This window comes from Gymnoscopelus microlampas (genome assembly GCF_963454915.1).
Source record: "Gymnoscopelus microlampas genome assembly, chromosome: 10".
Classification (NCBI taxonomy): domain Eukaryota; kingdom Metazoa; phylum Chordata; class Actinopteri; order Myctophiformes; family Myctophidae; genus Gymnoscopelus; species Gymnoscopelus microlampas.
Window position 1 is genome coordinate 39,990,969 of NC_139947.1, and position 22,729 is coordinate 40,013,697.

Here is a 22,729-nt window from a genome sequence, read left to right on the forward strand (position 1 = left end):
ACCCGGAGAGACCAGATGACATCCTCCACTGACCTGACACATGGCTTGTCCTGGGTGGTGTTGAGCTGGAAGATCTTCTCAAAGTTGTACAGACTCAGCACGTCCTCGTTCAGAGACTGCAGTTCAATGCAACCCTTGAAGTTATCCAGAGCTAGCTTCGGAGGAGGCTGTACGGGAGGAACGCATGTTTTTACCATCTCTTACTACAGCTTGTTACTACATACACTACTACACTCCGGTTTTGCCGATCCCGTCGGCCTCCGTTCTAATGACGAAACTGAAACGCCATTTTCTCTTTGTAGTTTTTCTCCTCACTGATCACTGTTTAACATAAACCGTTCGACACGTGGTTTTCACTGGTCGAACCAGGCAGATCGCCGCGATGTTTACAAAGCTCAATCTTAAGGATTTTAACAAGTGAAAAAAACAAAAAAACAACAATAAAACGTTGGCAGTGGCACTGGTGAGTACATTATGAGATTAACCTCTGGCATGGAATGTGTTAATATTGGATTAGTGACTGATTATGTGGGCCCACAGAATTTGCGTTTGAGATATTATAATGAGTTTGAACTCCAAAAGAGTTGTATGTGAACGCAGGGCTTACATCTCACACACATGGAGCCCTCTATCCTTACCTTGAAGGTGTCAGGGTATCCTCCTACATAGAACACAGTGTCATCAGTTAACAGGTTGAGCAGACCCTTGTCTCCTCCGGCCTCCACTATGGCCTTGGTAACTCTCTGTCCATCGCTGGAGGACATAGACAACTGTCCGTACTGCAGGATCCTACACACACACACACACACACACACACAGTCAACCAAGCGCACAAAAAAGGTGTGTGTGTGTGTGTGTGTTAGGGCTTTCACGACTACAGATTTTTACAGGTCGACTAATTTGACCCAGTGGTAGTCGACTAGTCGACTAGTCAAAATTAAAAAAAAAAAAAAAAATACAAAAAAAAAAAAAAAAAAAAAAAAAAATGTTTGGGTGGCACTGTTTTAATACCATCCTACTACTATATTACTATTATTATTATCCTCCTGCCCTTATTTTTATGGCGTTTTAAGGGAAGCGCTTCTGGCACAGCAGCACAGCACCACAGCAGCGTCTCCAAGGATCCCCATTGCCCAATAATAGGCTTTTATTGGGCATGCTTTTGACCCCCTTTTGATAAAAAATAAAGTCAGGAGGATAATAATAATAGTAAGATGGGCCATTACTATAGCATTAAAAATTATTATTATTATTATTATTTTTTTTTTTTCAACTATTCGACTAGTACCAACAAGGTCGACTAGTGGTTATACTAGTCGACTAGTCGACTAGTCGACTAGTTGGTGAAAGCCCTAGTGTGTGTGTGTGTGTGTGTGTGTGTGTGTGTTTGTGACTGACCTCTCCAGCATCACGCTGTTGAACCCGTCCTTGGATATGACATCTTCCTCCATCACGACATCAGCTGTGTCTCCTCCAATGTTGAAAAACCAACGCAACCGCTTCCCCTCCAATGACATGCCCAGGAACTCCTTGCTGGACTACAAATACCAGAAAACCTTAGTTGTGATGAACTACAAATCCTAGACACCCACCAAGTATGTAAACTTAACCAAACTTAAAATTCACTTAAATTACTTTTCCTTTTTAATTGTATGAAATCACAATAAATACAATTCAAATAAATGTCAAAATATTAGAGATGGAATACAGGCTGTTGATGCTTACGTCTTTGTTTCCCAGGTAGAAGACAAACTGTCTGGTGACGTTGTCCTGCCGCCTGGATCGCGGGGCCTCCGGTAGAGTGATGTAGAACTTGAGGGAGGTGTAGGCGGCCAGGTCAGCCAGGTTACCGGGCGTACGCACCTGGACGCCTGCCGTTCCGTTAAATTTCACCGGTAGGCTCACCTGAGGAGGAGGAGGGATGGTGGAGGAAGGAAAGAAAGAAAGATGACTCTACTGTCTACTGTACTCCTGTTGGTTTGGGTCTTTATTCAGTGTGTATGTGTGGCACATCTGGACATTAACAGACTGAATGTACTGACTGAACAAAGACAAAGACCAAAGTAGAGTCAATGTCTGTGTGCATGTGAGGTGTGCATGTGTGTGTGCGTGTGTGTGTGTGTGTGCATGTGTGTGTGTGTGTGTGTGCATGTGTGCGTGTGTGTGTGTGCGTGCGCCCGTGCACACACCTTGCTGGCAGCCCTGCGCGCCTGCTCTATGAGCTGTCTGATGCGGTTGATGTTCTCAGAGATGTTGGGCATCAGGGCAGAGTGGTTCTGGAGTTTATCCAACTTCTTCATCAACAGTGGGATCGCATCACCCAACATACTCACTGAGAGAGAGAGAGAGAGAGAGAGAGAGAGAGAGAGAGAGAGAGAGAGAGAGAGAGAGAGAGAGAGAGAGAGAGAGAGAGAGAGAGAGAGAGAGAGAGAGAGAGAGAGAGAGAGAGAGAGAGAGAGAGAGAGAGAGAGAGAGAGAGAGAGAGAGAGAGAGAGAGAGATACAGAGTCAGACACTCATACCTGTACACATACCTGCTACTACATACAGTATGCTATCTGTATGTATATATCTTTACTTTTGATTATTTGACCTGTTTCTATCTTCTATCTATATCCTCTCCCTTCTCACAAAAGAAACAAATGACAAAATGATGGACAGAAAAAAGTATTTCACTCTCTTCTTATAGGACCACAATGGAAACAAGTCCCCAGGACTTTTTTGTGTTATCCTTTTAGCCCAAATGTCTGACTGTACCTTGTGCTGTTTTCATTTCTAACTAATAAAGTATTCAATCAATTATTTGCACCTGTAAACATGTGATGTAATAATAAAAGTGATTCTGATTCTTTACACACACACACACACACACACACACACACACACACACACACACACACACACACACACACACACACACACACACACACACACACACACACACACACACACACACACACACACACACACACACACACACTCTCTCTTTTCTCTCTGTACCAGTCTTGTTGGCCTCCATCAGAGCCTTGTTGATGTCATCATTGGTGGTGTTTGCGTCTCCGTAGGTCTCCTGCCATTGGTCCAGCTGTTCCTTGATTGGACCCAGGGCCTCGTTGACTTGGGTGGCCGTATCGTTCGCCTGCTTCGCAGCACGCTTGGCCTCATCGATCTCCTTGCTTACATCTGTTATGAAAACAACGGCTACAGTCAACACAACCTTTGACCTTCTGTATGTGTCTGTCCTTAGTGTGTGTGCTCGTGAGAGAGACAATGGGGGGGGGGGCTTTATAGTTAGTTGCACTTAATGGTCGTAGGCACTAGGGCTAGGCAGTCTACAAGCTCACAAAGCGTTATATCACGACACATTGTGAGTTTGTAGATCAGATATTTCCAGTGAGCGACAGCAGCAAGCAACACTGGGAGGTGAAACTGAATGTTCAAAGTTCAGAAAAAACAAATAAAAAAATACATTTCATGTCATGAAACCTTTAAATTAAGCATTAGCATGAGAGTCCAAATGCAATCCTGACTGAGTGTGTATATCTCCGCACGTGTGTGTGTGTGTGTGTGTGTGTGTGTGTGTGTGTGTGTGTGTGTGTGTGTACCTGTGCTGAAGTTGAGGTTGTTCTTCACTTCGTCCAGGTCATTCATCAGTTGTTGTTTTTTGTCCTCAGCTTCATCCAGGCGCCTCTCTGCTTCCTCCAATTGAGGCTTCAGGTCTGAAACACATGAAGAAGACATTCAACTTCCTGTAAGCTCAGCTTGCAAAAGAATGCAAGTTGCAATTTCATTTAGTAGTGAGTGAGTGAGTTCGGACACAGCCCAGGTTTTATTTAGTTGGATATCGTTGCTGTCGGGTGGAAACCTCATGTGTCCAAAACTGTTACATTTCAGGATTCAAATTCAAGCAGCAAAAATAGCAGATCTACAATATAGCAGTGTTCGAGATCTACAATAGCAGTATAGCAGATCTAGTGTGTGTGTTTACCTGTGTTGAGATCGTCCAGTAGTTTCTTAGCCTCCTCGGCCAGTTCCACACTGCTGTTTCTCACTGATTCAGCCATCTTACGAAGATTCTGACCCTTCACATTCTGTATAGACATACACATCATAAGCTGAGTTTCCACTAGAATACCAATACATGGCTGGGTAAAAAAAAAACACGGGACGCTCTGGTGAGACTGTGATTGGCTGAGACACACCCAGCCACTGTTTTAAAAGTAAATACTTCATGATTATGTTCGCAAAAATCCACCTCAGTTGAGAGGTGTCTATTTAAGCCCTCGACCAGGCATACGGGGATGCTAAAATATGTATTTGGGACTAACAGAAACAATACAACTGACACATATGTGATAACATATGTACAATAAAACCAGAAACCTAATAACATGTACAAAACAACTGACACGCATCATAACATCTTAAATACAACTGTCAAACTACTTCTCTAGAGTGAGTGACTCACATGGGCATAACACCAGAAGGAGATCAACTGACTTTTGGGAGGGACGAGCCCTCCCAAAATTCGGCTCAAAAATGGGTAAAATGCATTCTACTATGCGGTGTGGAATGACCTACCAAAAGACTCCCTACTGCTCCCTACCCAAACTCAACACTAACCTAAAAGAATTCCTTTCGTCAAAATACAAGTGACGTTGAAATCCTTGAGCACCTTGATAGTAGAATCCCCTGACCCGCCCCCTCCCCTACTATCTCTATAAATATACCTTATGATTCTACTGAGCTTTATTCCAATGTTGTAGTATATTTGTATTGTATTGTATTGAATTGTCTGTATTATATGTATTACTGATGAATTGAGTACAAAGGACTACAATGGAAACAATCTGCGAGCTTGGACATCTGCTACTGCTACTACTACTGCTAATTTTCTAAAAAAAAATCAAAAATGTTTGGAAGATTCTGAATAATTTTGAAAAAGATTTAACATAAATTCCTTCTCTTCTGGGGGTTCCTGGCACAAAATAGTTTCAGATGGGTGTCCGCGGCCAAAAACATATCAATTTGGCACAAAAAATATACAGACAGTACCTCCAGTGCGTCCATAGCAGCCTTGTTGGCGGTGTTGGCGGCGTTCTCAGCCTCCCGCACACTGTCGATGATGTTTGTATACGCCTTGGACGCGTTCACTGCTCGACCGATGAAACCATCCTTATTGTTGCCATCGATCAGACTGTGCACAGAAGATCAGGGACATACGACTGAATTAAATACAATGAAATGAAATGAAATGAGCTAAAACGTTTGGGAACCACTGGGCTCCCACCACTTGTTATTCTAAATCGGTATCGGGCCAAGAATTTCTATATCGGCGTATCCCTACAAATTACTAAAGCCCAATTTATACTTTACTTCAGTAGCGTGCCGGTGTAAAATATAGCCCACGTGACATGATATGCAACCAATAACTCAGGCATACTGTAACTAGGAAACTCCAGTTTATTTACCTGGTGAGGTTATTAGCCAGTGAATCCAGAAGCTCTGCGTGTCTCTCTGCCTCCTCTACCAGGGGAATCTTAGACACAGATGGAGCAAATGTCTGAACCTTCTGCGCCAAAGGCATCCTGGCCCCGTCTAACTGCGCTGCTAACCTCTCGTAGTCCTGGAGATAGAGAGAGGGAGCGGGGGCAGAAAAAGGGCAGAAAAAAATGGAGAGACAGGGAGGGGGGGAGAAAGGGGGGGAGGGGGTAGTGAAGAATGCAAAGTTTAACATGCTATTTAATGTGATTTCCAATGAACACAGATAGACACATTTCATTTAATTAATTTAGCACTTTAATGAAATGTGTGTGCGCATGAGCGTGTGTGCGTGCGTGCGTGCGTGCGTGCGTGCGTGTGTAGATAGCTGACCTCTTTAGAGTCCTGTAGCACGGTTAGCATTTCGTTGACTTGTGCCACATCATCTTCAGTCATATTTAACAGACTCTCTACCTCCTTCTGCTGGGACTCCAACTCCTCTACCTTTCGCTGAGAGACAAAGAAGAAAGAATTAAAAACAAATTATGAAAATTACTTTTATATAACCACTAAAATCCACATATTTTATTGACCCCAGGGGTCTGTACTAGTCCCCCTGAAAATATGGCCAATATTATTATTGACCATTATTATCACTATTATTATTATTATGAGAGGTGATCATGTAAGTCTAATTTGAGTTGACCATCATCAGTGTCTGGATGCGTTCGGGGAGCATCCCATCTCACCTGGCTGTCCTCCAGAGCTTTCTCGTTCATGTTGTTAATCTCCTCCGCTCTGGCTGTGTTGTTGACGGCTTCGTTGAGGGCGTCTCTGAGGTCCATGAGTTCAGAATGGAACCGGGCCAGTCTGTCTCTGATGGTCTGACCCTGGTCATTGTTGTCCGTCTGACGGTTGACCAGCTCTTTGTTCACACGCGCCAACACTGACAGAGGACAGAGAGGGAAGGAGGGAGGGAAGGAGAGAGGGGAGAAATAGCCGTTATACAAGCTCACAATGCGTCAACAGCGCAAAGGTGTTGAGTTTGTAGATTGTCTGTTTTCGAACGCGCGACACCGGCACGTAACTATATATAAATCAGCCTTAAGTGTGTACTCACGTTTCTCGGCCTCTGTCTTCTCGCGGTCTGCCATTTTCTTCTGACCCACGCAGCTCCTGTACCTCATCTCTCTCAACATAGCCTCCACCTCCCTCAGCTTCTTCTCCTTTTCTCCTTCATCCTGCTTCGCCTCCGTGTCATTCACCCCCGACCGGTTGGCTGCCAAGAGGATGTCTGGGGAAGGGGGGACAGTTCAAACATAGATCAATCAATCAATGGATAGGCCAAGTATAGGCCAATTGTACTGGTCAACATTTTATTTTATTATAACTTTATTGACATGACTCACTGTTTTTATCAATGAATTTGGCAGGTGACTTTGAGCTCAGCCTTTTTTATGGTCATGCGATCAAACCAAATGATGCTAAATCAATAATTCAATATAATTTGTGTTGTTGTTAAATGCATATGGACTGATGACGTTTAAGTGTTGAGTCAGCTGTCTTCTTCTTCTTCTCCTACCATTTATGTCCATTGTGACGTTGTTCACAAAGTCCAGCAGGTCTAGTGCCCTCTGGTGTGTGTCGATGGCATTATCCTCCACGTTGTGGGAGCGGTCATGGGTCGCCGCAACCTGGACACACAACAATACAACTCTTAAAGGAGCATTTCATCTCAGAATACCCTTTTAACTAGGAACCTTTGTGATAAACTTTCTAGTAGATGGATGAGGGTGTATATGCTATCATTTGAGAGCCCTCCAAACGTAAACAAAGAAGATTAACGTCATGGTTTTAAAGGTTCAAAAACCTTGCTTTTCAGTGGACCCATGATATACTTTATTCCTGAAACGTGGTTGAGTGTGTGTGTGTGTGTGTGTGTGTGTGTGTGTGTGTGTGTGTGTGTGTGTGTCCATACCTTGTTCTCCAGTTCATTAATATCAGCATCAATGTTTATGACCTCGGCCTCCAACATGTCTGCCCTGTTTCTGCTGTCATCCAGAGAGCTGTTGTAGTTCTCTATGGCACGCTAAGAATTAAGGAAAAATCAGGTCAGTAAAAACACATACCGTGTGTGTGTGTGTGTGTGTGTGTGTGTGTGTGTGTGTGTGTGAGCAATGTAAGTGAGACTAGAGTAACAAAGTCCTGACGTCAATCCGTTATCCCGTGGGAAGTATTTTTCTCTATTGAAAATACCATAGTCATCTTAAAATCGTGTCATATAAGAACTGTTCCACAAATAAACAAATCAGCCCAGCGATGCTGTCAAGTATGAGACTCTGTGTCGTTTTATGATATTTAGTTACGTGTGTGTGTGTGTGTGTGTGTGTGTGTGTGTGTGTGTGTGTGTGTGTGTGTGTGTGTGTGTGTGTGTGTGTGTGTGTGTGTGCTCACAGCGATGTCCTCCATAGACTTGTTAAGGGTGTGTAGCTGAGCCCAGGCGATAGAGCTAGCATTGAGGTTCTTCAGTTGATTGGCCACAGAGCGGAAGTTAGAGTTCATTTTATCCAGGTCCTCCAGTAGGACGACGACACAGCTGTCACAGGCTGCAGGACACACACGCACGCACACGCACGCACACGCACGCACACGCACACACACGCACACACACACACACACACACACACACACACACACACAGACACACACACACACACACACACACACACATAATTAGACACAGAGATAGACATAAACAAACTCATGCACATACAATAGGATAATTACTTGGCTGGTACAAAAATATATAACCACTTTAATCCAATTCATTGTATGTCAAATAGCGAGAAGAGACAATCTACAAGCTCACAAGCTCACGTCGCGAGCTTGTAGATCAGCTATTTTGACCGAATGTTTGACGAATGTTCACTTATTTTTGCTTATTATGACATGCCCAGAACAGGGATGCTAGGTTTCATGTGATTAATGCTGTTTTACAAGTTGGGCGGGTATGGGTTAAGTGGCTTTATTGTCTATTTCCTTATTCAAGTTCCAGTCCCTTCATCCAGAATGTGCAGTTGTGTACCGGTATGCTATGCATGTGCAGTGATCATGTATTGCTTACGTTCACAGTGCATGTCGTGTCCATGCTCTACAGGAACACTGTACTTGTGTGAGCAGGTGTCACACTGCTTTCCCGTCAGTCCATCCGCACAGCGACACTCTCCTGACCTGGGGTCACAGCGGCCGCCCTTACAGTCACACTCTGGAGGAACAGGAAGTAGACGATTATTTACTATACACAAGCTAGCATGCGATACAACCGCTACACTTACAGCGGAGGAGAGAGGACCAGGAAGTAGATGACTATTTATGAGTAGATGTGGCGACCCGATGAGCTCACTGGTTCTCAACGCCAGGTGGGGGACTACCAGGGGTCCGAATGGACGCGTTTGGGTCTGTAACGGATGGACCCTTACCTGGTTCCATTTGTGCACTCTCAAGAGTTAAATAAACACTGAAAATGCAGATTGGGGTCCCAGAGAAAAATAAAATGATCACATGGGGGTCTGTGTCCTGATGCATATCAAAATGGGGGTCCTTGAAATTAAAAAAGGTTGAGAATCACTGCGATAGCCGAGTGGTTAGGGCTATCAATAAAGGCTCAGAAAAAGCACCCCCAAAAATTACTTAAAAACACTCACTCCTGCATCCATCAGGGCTATAGTCCCAGTGTCCAGGGGCACACTGTTTGCAGTGTGGACCGTTGACTCCAGGCCGACAGGAGCACTGTCCATTCTTGGGGTCACATGGCTGGACCAGAGCTGCCGATGCGTCGCAGTCGCACTGCTTACAGCCTGTACACGAGTCGAAGCCGTAGCCACCATCCTGGAATCAACACAAGACAACACATCTGGGTTAAGACTGAGGAAAAGTGAGACGTTGCTTTTGTGTTTCTCTTTGAACTGTTTGTCTTCATTTCTCTCTCTCTCTGTCTCTTTCTCTCTCTCTCGCACACGCGCAACCTTTCTCTCTCAACACAAATACATAAACACAAACATGTGCATGCACTGCCACTTACACAAATGCATATGCATGCAACCAGACACACAACATCAACATCACACACACACACACACACACACACACACACACACACCGGGCCTACCTCACAGCGGTCACAGAGTGGTCCAGTGACTCCAGATTTACAGCGACACTGACCAGTATGAGGGTCACATGTCTCGGTACCACAAGGAGAACAGTTGCATTCTGGGTAAAAAAAAGAAAAGATGCAGAGTGATCATCACACTTTTAGAGGATTTTCAAATGTCTTGTTGATATCATAGAAAAACGTTGTGCGTTCATGTGTTTCGCATTTGTGTCTTGTCTTCTGTGATTCCATTATCTCATAATGTGTGTCTTTCTTGCCATAAAAAAATCTATTAGCTCACAAGCTTGCAGATTTGCTATTTTCTGTATTCTTTTAAATGTTTGAAAATGTATGCCTATAATGACATGGCCCAAAAAAGGTGAAAAGACAGAAATTGCAACTTATTCCGCAAAAAAAAAGATATATATATAATCGATGAAATCGATTACTTCGATTAAATGTTACACAGCTCACTCACTTGTACAGTTCTTGGCGTCAATGGCGTCGCCGTAGTAACCGGGAGCACAGATCTCACAGTGTGGTCCGGCGGTGTCGTGCATGCAGCTCAGACACTCTCCGGTCAGCGGGTGACAGTCGCTGAACAGCATGTTGGGATCTGTGTTGTCGTGGCAACGGCACGGCTGGCAGGTGCTGCCAATCACCATGGGATTACCATAATATCCAGGAGCGCACCTGTGTGTAGAAAGAGCCGAGGGAAGGGTGGATATAATTAATAACAGGTGTTGAGAAAACCTGGAATGCCCACATAACGTCGATGTCGGGTGGAAAACTTGTAGGTCCAAAACCGTAACTTTTCAGGAAATGGAACAAAATCTTTCAGTAATAGTGAAAATAGCCAATAGCTCACAATGCATCGCGATGCGATGCATTGTGATCTTGTAGATCGGCCATTTTCCACAACTTTTGCTTGACACTCTTGTATGACGAAGTAGGGCATTAAATGACGAACAAAACATTAAAAGTTTAAATTTTGAGATACAAGGTTTCTGCCCGACATCGACGATATAATGGCTTTCTATTCTACCAGTTATATAGCAGTTATTACCTAAATTAGTATTCTTGTTTTGTGACCAATTACAGTAGAATGCAATGGAACGATAACGTTAAGTGAAGTTGATGGTGACAAATGTACAGTGATCTACTGAGCTAAGGCCCAGTGGGGATGTGGATGTGGCATACTGTACCTCTCACAGTGCGGCCCGGCATAGCCTTGCATACACAGACACTGCATTCTGTTAGGTTTCTCCACACAGCCCATTGCAAAGCTAGAGAGAGAGAGAGAGAGAGAGAGAGAGAGAGAGAGAGAGAGAGAGAGAGAGAGAGAGAGAGAGAGAGAGAGAGAGAGAGAGAGAGAGAGAGTTTAGTAACAGTATAGAGTTTAAGACTCATGTCTCTGGAGGAATGTAGAGAGACGTCCTGGTCAGAGGAAGAGAGAGATCAATGAAGTTCTTTAACAGTCAAACTCAGGTCAAATTCAGGTTCATGCTAACTGTAGTCTGTGGTTTGGCTGGAAGGCACCAGATGTACTGTACTGTTTGTTAGTCTAACTGAGGAGAAAGGTGACATTGACGATGATGAGGTTGTAAAAAAACCTTTAGTTAATGAAGGCAAAGTCAAGTTCATACAGCTGTCAGTTAGTCAACAGATAACCAGCTGGGCGCAATTTTATTTAAAAAAAATGATTCTGTTCTGCTTTAATTCTGTCGGCATATAGACATGCATGTAGATCTCACACACCACAAAACTACACTGAGTCAGAGACAGACAGCTATGAATAAGAGAGATTGCGTTAGCATTAATGTCATATGTATGTCATAATGAAGTGAAGGGACCCCCCCCCCAAAAAAAACAGAAAATAATCTGGAAGAAAGAAAAAGGAGGGGGATAAACAAATCAAACAACAAATCAAACAAAAAGTAGCTTGTACTAACTTGTTGGAGGCGACCTGTAGGGGACATGGACAGCTGGAACAGGACACCGCCTGTCCATCAAGGCTGTTGTTGCCGAGGAAACCACCCTGGCACTTCTCACAGTGTTCACCTGCTGTGTTGTGGCGGCAGTTCTGACAAAACACAAACAAGACACACGTAAACAAACGTATGAAAAATGATACCCCTAAACAGCAGCCTTATATGTTGCTCCTTCAACCAAACTGAGTAAACACAGTTACAGTGAAGACACGCAAGAAAAAAAAACTGCTTTATGGCATGTTTTGCGTCTAGACCCAAAGTTAAAGACACAGTTTAATGGGATTTAAAAACTCACAGAGCTGTAACAGGCCTCTAACAGGCAGCCAACTTGTTTGACACCTTAAGTAAATCTCACACTGCGATATTAGTGACACTGGATAGTATTGTACTCCTGGACCTCATGACTGCATCTCACAACTTTTCATGTTAATTTATCCTTTTGTAACCCGTAAGCCAGATATTAATGCTGCAATCCAAAACATTTTAGTGAATAAATGTTATTTTAAACACTCTGTATGGTAGAGTTTGTTAACCACTTAAAAGAAGCTCACCCAAAAAAATCTTATTTTCTATCAATTACACACCCCATGAAGCTTTGAATTCAAGGAGATTTTTTTGTTTTTGTCGCATTCCTAAGCCAATAACTCGATGACCGGGTCATCGGTTAGTAGTAGTAGTAGTCTTTTAGTCTCCGGTAGGAGACTAAAACCGCCGGTCATCAAATTATTGGCTTCAATGCTTCATGGGGTGTGTAATTGATTGAAAATAAGTAATGTTTTGGGTGAACTACTCCTTTAAACCCTCTAGTATTAGTGAAACGGACTTGAGTTACAACAACAACTGTACTCAGACCGCTTTTTTCCATCTACACCAAAAAGCAGATTTACAAGCTCAAAACATGTTGCATTTTTGGCGAATGTTCACCCCAGCATAGGCATTCTGGGGTTCAAGTAGTTAACTAGTACATGATCTGCAGTGGTCGGAGGTGGTCTCCCTACTCTTCCACTGACATATTTACACTATGTTTGGGTAGAACACCTACTTGCTGCTCTTCTGTTTTATCTCACTATAGTTGAGATGTTGTCTCTCGCGCGTGAGATGTGGGTTTGAATCCCGGGAAGGACATAAATGTTATGGATTGCAATTTCAATGTTATTGCGTACAGTCTGAAGAGACGAGGGGGCCAGCGAGGACAGATTCCTGGAGAACAATGACGTTTGTTTACAGAGAGGAACAGGTCTACTGTCAGTGGTATCTCATCCAGACATCTAACACACACACACACACACCCTTCGTCTGTGTTCCATAGCTTCACGGCTCAAGACCAAACAAGTCGAGATCTTTAGAGGAGATCTAAATATCACATTTAACCCGCAGGCTTCAGATATCTCAGCAGCTTGTCTGTCAGTGGTTTAGCACTGCCCAGGTATTCATTCAGAACCACCAACAACACCAAACTCCATACTGCAGCCTTATAATTTATATCCGGATTGAAGACTCTGATATTACTTTCAGCCCGGAGGATACAAATATTAGGTCCAAAGTGCTTGTAAGGAGCTTGTAAAAGCAACAAAGCCAAAATAACATTAAAGCTGTACTGCAGCGATATACCTGGAACAAACCCAACCTAATGATAATAATACAGTTTGAGCCCCCAAGGAGGCAGATCATGCTTTCTAATCACATGAGCCTAGCATCCCCATTCTTGGGACATACACTGGAAATAGCAGATACATATTTTCAGTCATTCATTCAGAGATCCAGTGCAAGCTACTCAGTATTGTATTTTTTAATCTTTGTGAGAATGCCCGACTTGCGGCTGGAAGCAGTATAGAGGCCTGGAGTAGGGTTTAACCCGAAGGTGTATTTATCCATCACCAATGACATACAGTATATGGATAATCTGTACAGCACCTTTGGCATGGTGGTGTTTGTCTCTCCACTCACAGCTCTCCTCTGATGTCAACTGGCAGCCTTTTATAGCCAGCTGAGCAAATGAGCTTGGACTGCACCATGTCAAGGGGTTGACATGGTGCATCTATCTAGCATATATACATAAATAGCCATACAATAAATACATAACCCACATCAATTATCTTAAAACTCCAATGAAGAACAAATAAATATAAATTCTTCACACTGCTACAACATTACACAACCACACTATCCTTAGCAACTACAAATGTATATCACAACCCCCCTCTGCCATTCTGACTGGGTTCAGCCCAATTACACTGGCCACAGCACCACTTGGTACATGTTAAGCTTTTCAATCATGACTTAGCATTACCCTCTCTCTTGCATTCATACATTTCACATTGCACTCGCCCCTCATGATAATCATTCAAAAATAAAATCATGTGCAAAATACAACTGTGCAAAATACTATAAAGTGCCAAACATTAGTAACAGAGGTCCTCTCTGTTACATTACCCTCCCCCTCTCCAAGCTCCTCAATCCTCATGGATGCCTTGGAAGGTCACAGGAGACTCAGTCGCAACAATCTTGGTTTGGTTCTTGACTCCTCCGTCTGTCCCTCTCCCCCTCTCTCTCTCTCTCTCCCCCTTCTCCCTCCGGGATCAATGAAAGTTAAAGCTGCACTATGTAACTTTCCTCTTCTACCCCAGATTTGAACCCGGTTTCCTGCGCAAGTGCTGACATTTTTACGATTGAGCTAATAGAGCCTCTGCCTGCTTGCTCAGGGGATAAATTGAATCTTGACCATCAGGTCAAAATTCGTGTCAGATCCTGTGTCTAGGTGAGACATGACCTTTGACACAATCGAAATGTCTCAGTAGAAGAGCAGGGAGACAAAATACAACCACCCCAATTGTATAAGTTATATTGTATTAACATTCTCTACCATTCAGATTGGACAAAATTACATTTTATTCACATAAAAAAGTTGCATAGTGCCGCTTTAATGTTATCTTTATCTCATTGGGTCCCACAGACTGGTTGAGAAACACTAACCTTAATAACAATGTGGGTTGGGAAAATGTTTAAATTATAGACTGAGTCAAATAGTTTGTCTGGGAGGCACCAGGTGTACTGTACTGTTTGTTAGTCTAACTGAGGAGGAAGATGACATTAACGATGATGAGGCTGTAAAAAACAAAACATTTAGTGGATGGAAAGTCAAGTTCATACAGATCAGTTGTGAACAGAAAACCACCTGGCCGCAATTTCATTTTTTAAATTCTTCTGCACTGCTTTCATTCAGTTAGCATGTAGAGAAAAGTCTCAAGGCAAACCTGGACTTGTCTCTCGGTACGCCAGTGTGCATACTGTATGGGAACCACTGCAGTAGAATAATTCAATCAGTAAATCCCTAATTAGAAGAGTCCAGTTCTCCTTGACAGGTTTATTGAGGAGGATGTAGGGAAGGGATAGCCTCCATAAAAGGTTTAAGTATCTAAAATAGCAAAACAGCCAAAGAAATAATTTACAAATAATTCGTTTTTTTAGTCCTCACCAGACAGACTCCTGAGCCATCCAGGCACTGGTCAGAATGGCCATGGCAGTTGCAGGCAACACACTTCCCCAGGAACAGACCCACAGTGTCCCTGTAGTAACCTGGTGCACATTCCTGAGGAGAGGAGAGGAGAGGTATTTAGTCAAATAAATAACAGATGTATAATCTCACAAGCTTGTAGATCTGGTATTTTTGTATACGTTTTAAGATCGGGACACATCGGTTTGCATAATTGCCGATACCAATCATCAAAAAAGTAAAAAAATGGCCGATATACAGTAATATCGTCCAAACCGATATATCGGTCTCGCTCTAATTCTTACTGATCAGAAGTGTATCGAACAAGCATAACAGTCTTACCTGACAGGAATCTCCCAAGTAGTTGGCAGGACACATGCAGATCTCCACGTTGTTGGCATGGCGACCCGCCGGCAAGGTCTGCGCTCCCTCCAGCACGGCTGCTCGGAGCGACACGGAGTGGGCCGACTGGGAATGCAGGGCGCGGATCTGGAGAGACTCTAGTCCAACCAGCACCATCATCAGCTCCTCTCTGGACACAGAGTTACCTGTCTGAGCATGACGGAAGCTGCCCTGTGGATGGAGAGAGAGAGAGAGATATGAGAGACGTTTAATAACAGTGTATTGGTTTAGACCAGTGGTTCTAAAACATTGTCACGTCAAGCACCCACACATTTATATGCATTTGACCATGGACCCCCATCTGGAAATATCTTGTGCCAGGGACCCCCGTACAAAATGTGTGGACATGTTTCTGTCCATACTGTCAGTAAGTACATACCTCCACGATGTGTACTATTCCCAGGTGTGGTTCTTCAGGTGATGAATACTCTCTCTCCATGAACACCAGGGTCATCTGGTTACCCTGAGTAACGATGAAAAGACACATATTATTAATTTACGTGTACGTGTACGTGTACGTGTATTGTACATGTGATTTCTGCGTACTAGCCAGGACAACATTACATTACATTACATTACAGTCATTTAGCAGACGCTTTTATCCAAAGCGACTTACAATAAGTGCATTCAACATAGGTAGGGAACGAAAACTACTAATCACCAGAAGTCTTAAGTGCATTTTCTGTAAAAACAAGCAACCAAGAGTATACCTAGCGCTAAGGTAAAAGTGCAATATATCAGCTATCTATTTCCTTAAACAGATGAGACAAAATAGCTGAATCAAATGAGCAGGAGCTAAAACAAATAATTGCATCGACTAAACAAGATCCAATAAAACAATACAACAATAAAACAAGCGTTCGTACAACTAGTTAACAACAAGTAGGCCAGGCAAAGAGGAAGGGTAGTGTTTCCTGAAGAGGTGGGTTTTCAGCCTGCGGCGAAACATGTCAGATAAATGATAAGATGTTTGTGTGTGTCTTGTACCTTAAGTATGATATCAGGCCGTGCGGCCTCGGAAGGCAGAGACAGGGTGTCTCCTCTCATCGTTTGAGTGTGGAGACGGTACCTCAGATAACCTCCATATGAGGACACCTAGATACAAACAAGAGAGACACAAAGAATATATTTTTTAAACATACATACAGTATTGTTGCTGTCGGGCAGAAACCTTGTATCTCCATATTTTGTAAATGAATGCCCTATATGTGTGTGGTTCAGTTTCTTTGATAGCACACAGTTTCTTTGATAGAACCAAAAGAACTTTGGTTCTAGAACTGGTTCCGTTCTAGATCCTTGGAACCGCGGTGCTTTCACGGAGCCAGCCCCGAACCGACTTGCGTTTCCACCAGTTTAAAGCACCATTGTAATTAGGAGCAGGAGTCCCCAGTTGCCCCAGGTTCAATTCCAGGCCTGGCCAGCAATGTGTTGAATATGACCAGTGAAAGTGTCCATTTAACGGGGGAAATTCAATCGTCAATGGCAGATACAGTTTCACGTTTCTTTTCTTTTGTTTTAATGATGATTTTTCGCTTGCTTTTTCCATTGTTTATATTGCATTTGCATCTTCCAACCTGTACAACAGTGACACGCCCACTTTGGTTCCCAGGGAAAGAAAAAAATATTTTTCAATGGAAACACTCTGAACTGGTTCAAAATTAGTTGGTAAAAAAAGAACGGAACCGGTTCAACCCCGGTGAAAAAGGGGTCTCTGTGTACATGGGAAATGAATGGAGCCCCCATTGTGAATTATCTACACAATCTCTTGCTCTGAGTGCAGTGATAGAATCAGTTGTTTTATAAACGTATACTGTATGTACATCCTTAGCTGTGAATTTACTGGGTGCCTGGGTACAGTGGCCAACCCCTGGTCCCTTATCTCACTGAACGTTGAAACGATATTAAACTATTACTAGCACTAACACTAGCAATATGTGTTTTTTCCACTAACATGTTCTCATCTGCCTCTTCTTCCAAAACATTCCGTTTCAAAAGGTTTACTAGTCATGCCCTCGCTCATCTTTGCCATGGTAAATACAACTGAATCAAATCAATATTAGGGAAAAAGGAACCACAGCTTTGGTTGTTTTAGAAGGCAATGAGTCATTGTGGGGCTTATCTCATCTATCAATGATACTTCCGATATACCCAGTATGTCTGGTCATGTCATGTGTTGATATGAACTGACAGCCTTCTCTCTTCAACAGTAGTCAACATGTTATTTTATAAATGCAATAAATGCATACTGTAGTATCTTGTGAGGGAAGCAGTGTCCTTAAAGTAACATTTCACAGTCCTGCAGATTCTCTCAAAATAATTTCAATTATTAATTCATAATTCATACACAGTCGTGGATTGTGTAGATTTGTCGTATGACAGTATTAATCAGGCCTAAGTCCTCAGGCCTAAACTCAAGCGGAACTATTAATACCCAAGATTCTTACCTTATCTCCCAGGTACGCTTTGGGAGCGTGCCAGTGGAGGTCCTGGTAGACGTCAGGAACATCACTGAGGTCTGCTTCTACAAGGTCCTGGCCAGGATACGCTACCACTGGAACCTCCTGTTTGTCCACGCCTATCAACACCCAACCCTTCATGTCCATGACCTGCAGGAGAGGAGAGACCTCATCAGTATAAACAACACTATCAAAAAGTCAAAATGAATGAATAGGAGACAGGCGATGCCATTATGTTAATACACTTTTTGGGGATGAGCCTTAGTGAAGTTAAAAGCATTTCTTTCATTTGATTCTTTCTTTTCTTCATTGAGCTGTGGTCAGTACCTCGGTGCGTCGTTTTTCCGAGCTCCGGCAGCGGTCTGTGGCTCCGAAACAGAAACAGCTGGTACAGCCTTTAGGGTTGGTAGGGTCCAGGTGGAACGTACCAATTCTGCACTGGTCACAGAGAGGACCCTGCACGTTCTCCTGCAGAGGACCACCACACACACATGGTTAGAAGGGACATGCCAATGGACGGAGAGAGAGAAAAGCTTGATTTATCGTTGCATGATGGTGTCGCTTGTGGAAAATGTCAGATATACAGTACATGCTCAAAATCCAATGCATTGTTACATTAATTTCTGTTCAGTATGAAAATAAACTTGCATAAACTTGAAACTTGCATGAGATACTGTAGGTAATCCAACACGCTAAATGTCATTGTGCGTCAAAGTCATTGGTCATTGGTCAAAGTTATGTAATTGCATACTAATGCATTTTAAAGCACTAAAGACAAGTCTAGCCGAAAATTGTCCCTGTGTCTTCTGTGTGTGTGTGTGTGTGTGTGTGTGTGTGTGTGTGTGTGTGTGTGTGTGTGTGTGTGTGTGTGTGTGTATGTGTGTGTGTGTGTGTGTGTGTGTGTGTGTGTGTGTGTGTGTGTGTGTGTGTGTGTGTGTGTGTGTGTGTGTGCGCACACGTGCGTGCGCGTGCGTGTCTCCACCTTGCAAAGACATTGTCCAGTGAAAGAGTTACAAACGTCCTCCTCCGTTCCTGCCTCATTGCAGTCACAGGGTCTACAGTTGGGGTAACCATAGAACCCAGGAGCACAGCGCTCACACTGGCGACCAACGATGTTGTCCTTACACCTGGGAAAAAAGAACGATGACTGGTTTATATGCCTGTCAATGAATTGATCATGTTTAACGGGCGGCACACAGTAGGAATGCTGCGAGAGAGGTAGAACAGAGAGACAGAAGTCTATGTGTGTTTGTGTGCATTTACAGTACAAGTATATTACAGTACTGTGTACTGTATATCTGTGTGTGTGTTCTCTATACCAAGTGTTATGCCTGTTTAACTGTTTTATACTTGGTTGCATGCGGGTGTCGCGCAACAAATTGACAAGCTCACAGCGCGTCACAACTTGTACATGTGCTAGTTGCGGTGCACGACACCCGCGCACAACTAAGTATAACTCATGTTTTAGAGACCCTGTAGGCAGGGAGATGATAGCAGATTTTCATCCCTGCCTTGTCTGGACAGAGTTTCAGCATTCCTTTGCGTGTGTGCGTGTGTGCATAATATTCAGGTCTCTGTACAGTACATGTCAGAAGCACTACATCAGCATGTGTATAGCTGATACTACTGTACATACACTACAGCTCAGTGGGAAAGAGAGAAGTGAAGAACAGAACAGAGAGAAAAACTTGAAACAGAGACAGTTTAGAGACAAGATAAGTAAAGCAGATATAACTAAGTCACTTACTAATACCAGATTATTATACCAAAATGTTTCATCACAATCTATCTTCCGGTTTTGAATTCAGAAAGAAACGTCTAATAGATGAACCCTATATACTTTGTTTGTGTTTTTGGGAGAATGTTTGCCTATTATTACATGCCCAGATATGTGATGCTAGAGTTCATGTGGTTAAAATGAATGAGATGTGTGCCCCAAGCTGTTATTACAGCTGAGTGATATCTCACATATCTCACCTGCACTGTCCGCTCTGCAGGTCACAGCTGGTGTCAGGGGTGGTGACCCCCTGGCGGGAGCAGTTGCAGACCTCGCATCCCACCACCGGGTGGCAGCCAAACGTCTGGGGCTCGCACTCGGTGCACTCTGGACGCGTGGTCCTTGGTGGACAGATGCAGTCTCCTGTCACTGGCTCACACAGTCTGGTACCACAGCTACAGGCTGCAAGACACAGAGAGGAACTCATTGAGGGACTGATATGGGGAAAAAATATTCTATAATGATGTTATGAAAGCAAACTGACCCGTGGTTTCCTAAACATGTGAGGTAATGTTTTGCTAAACTAAATGTACTAATAAGCCTGCTTTGTACTCCGCGCTGTCCACCTGGTTCCCAGAGAAAGGGGTATTTGAGCTCTCCTTTACTCCCTTCCCTTGTTTATGTATTTTCTTTAGATAACTTGGATCAACCTAATGCGAATGCCCATCTTAGTGTATTGGGGAATTCTGTCTTATGCATCTCCCTTCATCAGATCACTACGAGGGGTGTATTCTTCTTGTAAATAAGAAAAATAGGTTTCGCAAGTAGGAATTAAAAAAATCCCAAAAAGGTATAAATGAACGCTAGCGTTCATTTATTGGTGTGTGCCAATAAAAAACAGTGGAAATGTGAGTACTTTGTCCTCCATTGATTTGAAATTTTGGATGTGCTAGCTTTTTGGGATTTTTTAAATTCCTACTTTTGGGGTGTATTCTTGTACTTGTTTCCTTTTTTCCACCTTTTCTGTACTGTAATATGAATATATTTTCATTATACTCTAGGACTAGGTAATTTATATTTTGAGAGTTTGTTTATACAGGATAAATGTCAGGACAGAGGGAGGTCAGCCTGATTTATACTTCCTCATACGGCGGTCATGTCACAAGCAAAAAAGAAAAAAAAAGATCTACAAGCTCACACATTATTGAGTATTAGAGCTAACATTTAGTTAGGTGTACTGGATAAAGATGAATTTAACTCACATATCGTTGCTGTTTTTCGGAAATTTATGTCCTACTTTGTCAAACAAAAGTAGCAAAAATAGTTAAATAGCCACATTTTATTTTCTTCTTTTACATATGAGGTTTCACCCAACAGCAACCATAGTATGTTTAAATAATTAAAACAATTAAGTCAAATATATTAAGGCCACCAAAAAACATGGCAATTATTTGTCCGGCCAATCAGATACTCACGTCTGCAGTTGGGGAATCCCCAGTAGCCCGTGGCACACATGGAACAGTCCCGGCCAATCACGTTGGGCCTGCAGCGGCACTGGCCTCCGAAGGCCTCGCAGGTGTCGCTCTCGGCGCCCACCTCGTGACAAGCACACGGCAACGCCCCGTTGTTGAAGAAGGCTGACATGGACACCGCAGAGGCCAAGCAGAACGGAGAGGCTGTGGTGGGGCTGGACCGAGGGACGAAGGGAGGGAGAAAGGACATTAAAGCAAGGGTTCTCAAACAGGGGTTCATGAACCCCCTAGGGGTACTTGTTGGTACTGCAGGGGGGAAATAGTATATTAAAAATAAATACTATATTCTTCAATACACAGTAGAATGTCAAAAAAGTGTAAGACTGAGACTAAAGTGAGACTGACAGTTGTAATTGTTCACTACATGTGTAATCTACATTTTTACACTGAAATTAAATACATTAAAAAAGTGTGTGTGTGTGTGCGTCTGTCTGTCTGTCTGTCTGTCTGTCTGTCTGTCTGTCTGTCCACAAATCAATTCCTTTTGTAACGTATACATGTGGTACTCTGAGAGTGTAACAAATGTAACCAAATGGACCCGCCCATTTGAGTGCATTATTTGTTCGCTCTCAATGAACACTCGATTTTACAGTGTGTAGATAAGGTTCTTGTCTTACTTGATGTAGAAGCTGTTCTGTCCACAGTTGCTGATGAAGTCATATGATTTGTCCAGAGCTTCCTCTTTCAGATAGTTGGGGTGGAAGCTTTTTTCTGGAACCACCAGTACATAGTCCTGGATAAACAGAGGATCACATGTAAGAGGAGAAGAGAAGAGAAGAGAAGAGAAGAGAAGAGAAGAGAAGAGAAGAGAAGAGAAGAGAAGAGAAGAGAAGAGAAGAGAAGAGAAGAGAAGAGAAGAGAAGAGAAGAGAAGAGTGAAGAACAGATAATCTTCATGTGTACCAGCCAGAGAGTCTTTCCATCAGGTATCTGAACGGTGATGAAGACTTCATGATCGGTCACGTCCAGAATGATCTGATTCTCTGACACCAGCACGCTGCGGCAACCGTAACCATGGGGACAGAATGAGGCATTGGCCTGACCTGGGGCAAGAAGACATACAGTATGAGACAATTAATCAATGAACAAATTAATCAATGAATTTATGAATCAATGAATGTATGAATCAATCAATCAATCAATCAATCAACCAACCAACCAACCAATTGGCAATTTAATTCATGAACTGTGTTCATGTGTCTGTATAGCAAAAACAAAAGCCTATACCAATGTCCAGCGACCAACATTTAAATGTAAAATAAGTTATGGACCAGTGTTAAATAGTCTCACCCTGCCAGATGCGTCCCGCATTGATGTAGACCTGGACGGGGTAGGTGGGGTGGAGGGGCTGGTGGTAGTGGATGATGAACACATAGCGATCCAGAGAGTGGACACGGGTAGAGTACACCACTGCATTCTGGAGAGAGAGAGAGAGAGATAGAGAGAAATGGGTGGAGGGAGAGGGAGGGAAGAACACAGTGGATCAGTGAGGTGTACTGTAATCAGTGA

At 43.1% G+C, this 22,729-nt stretch overlaps 1 protein-coding gene across 1 annotated transcript in view; it reads right to left on the bottom strand.

Annotated features, from left to right (window-relative positions):
• The window catches only part of lama5 (laminin, alpha 5), a 105,010-nt gene that overhangs the window by 12,363 nt on the left and 69,918 nt on the right, over positions 1-22,729 (bottom strand). The window contains exons 31-64 of the mRNA XM_084068358.1: positions 22,511-22,637; positions 22,124-22,263; positions 21,839-21,954; positions 21,165-21,376; positions 19,950-20,151; positions 18,955-19,099; positions 18,300-18,440; positions 17,961-18,122; positions 16,504-16,611; positions 15,896-15,979; positions 15,457-15,687; positions 15,097-15,210; positions 11,583-11,713; positions 10,836-10,916; positions 10,109-10,323; positions 9,649-9,749; positions 9,185-9,368; positions 8,605-8,745; positions 7,935-8,086; positions 7,459-7,569; positions 7,063-7,174; positions 6,601-6,774; positions 6,230-6,426; positions 5,874-5,990; positions 5,471-5,625; positions 5,055-5,196; positions 3,988-4,090; positions 3,605-3,718; positions 3,000-3,182; positions 2,190-2,332; positions 1,726-1,905; positions 1,399-1,538; positions 639-789; positions 34-167 (exon numbers count right to left, since the gene is read on the bottom strand). Of these exons, the coding sequence (XP_083924484.1) occupies positions 34-167; positions 639-789; positions 1,399-1,538; positions 1,726-1,905; positions 2,190-2,332; positions 3,000-3,182; positions 3,605-3,718; positions 3,988-4,090; positions 5,055-5,196; positions 5,471-5,625; positions 5,874-5,990; positions 6,230-6,426; positions 6,601-6,774; positions 7,063-7,174; positions 7,459-7,569; positions 7,935-8,086; positions 8,605-8,745; positions 9,185-9,368; positions 9,649-9,749; positions 10,109-10,323; positions 10,836-10,916; positions 11,583-11,713; positions 15,097-15,210; positions 15,457-15,687; positions 15,896-15,979; positions 16,504-16,611; positions 17,961-18,122; positions 18,300-18,440; positions 18,955-19,099; positions 19,950-20,151; positions 21,165-21,376; positions 21,839-21,954; positions 22,124-22,263; positions 22,511-22,637 (4,943 nt within the window). The remainder of the gene's footprint in view (positions 1-33; positions 168-638; positions 790-1,398; positions 1,539-1,725; positions 1,906-2,189; positions 2,333-2,999; positions 3,183-3,604; positions 3,719-3,987; positions 4,091-5,054; positions 5,197-5,470; positions 5,626-5,873; positions 5,991-6,229; positions 6,427-6,600; positions 6,775-7,062; positions 7,175-7,458; positions 7,570-7,934; positions 8,087-8,604; positions 8,746-9,184; positions 9,369-9,648; positions 9,750-10,108; positions 10,324-10,835; positions 10,917-11,582; positions 11,714-15,096; positions 15,211-15,456; positions 15,688-15,895; positions 15,980-16,503; positions 16,612-17,960; positions 18,123-18,299; positions 18,441-18,954; positions 19,100-19,949; positions 20,152-21,164; positions 21,377-21,838; positions 21,955-22,123; positions 22,264-22,510; positions 22,638-22,729) is intronic.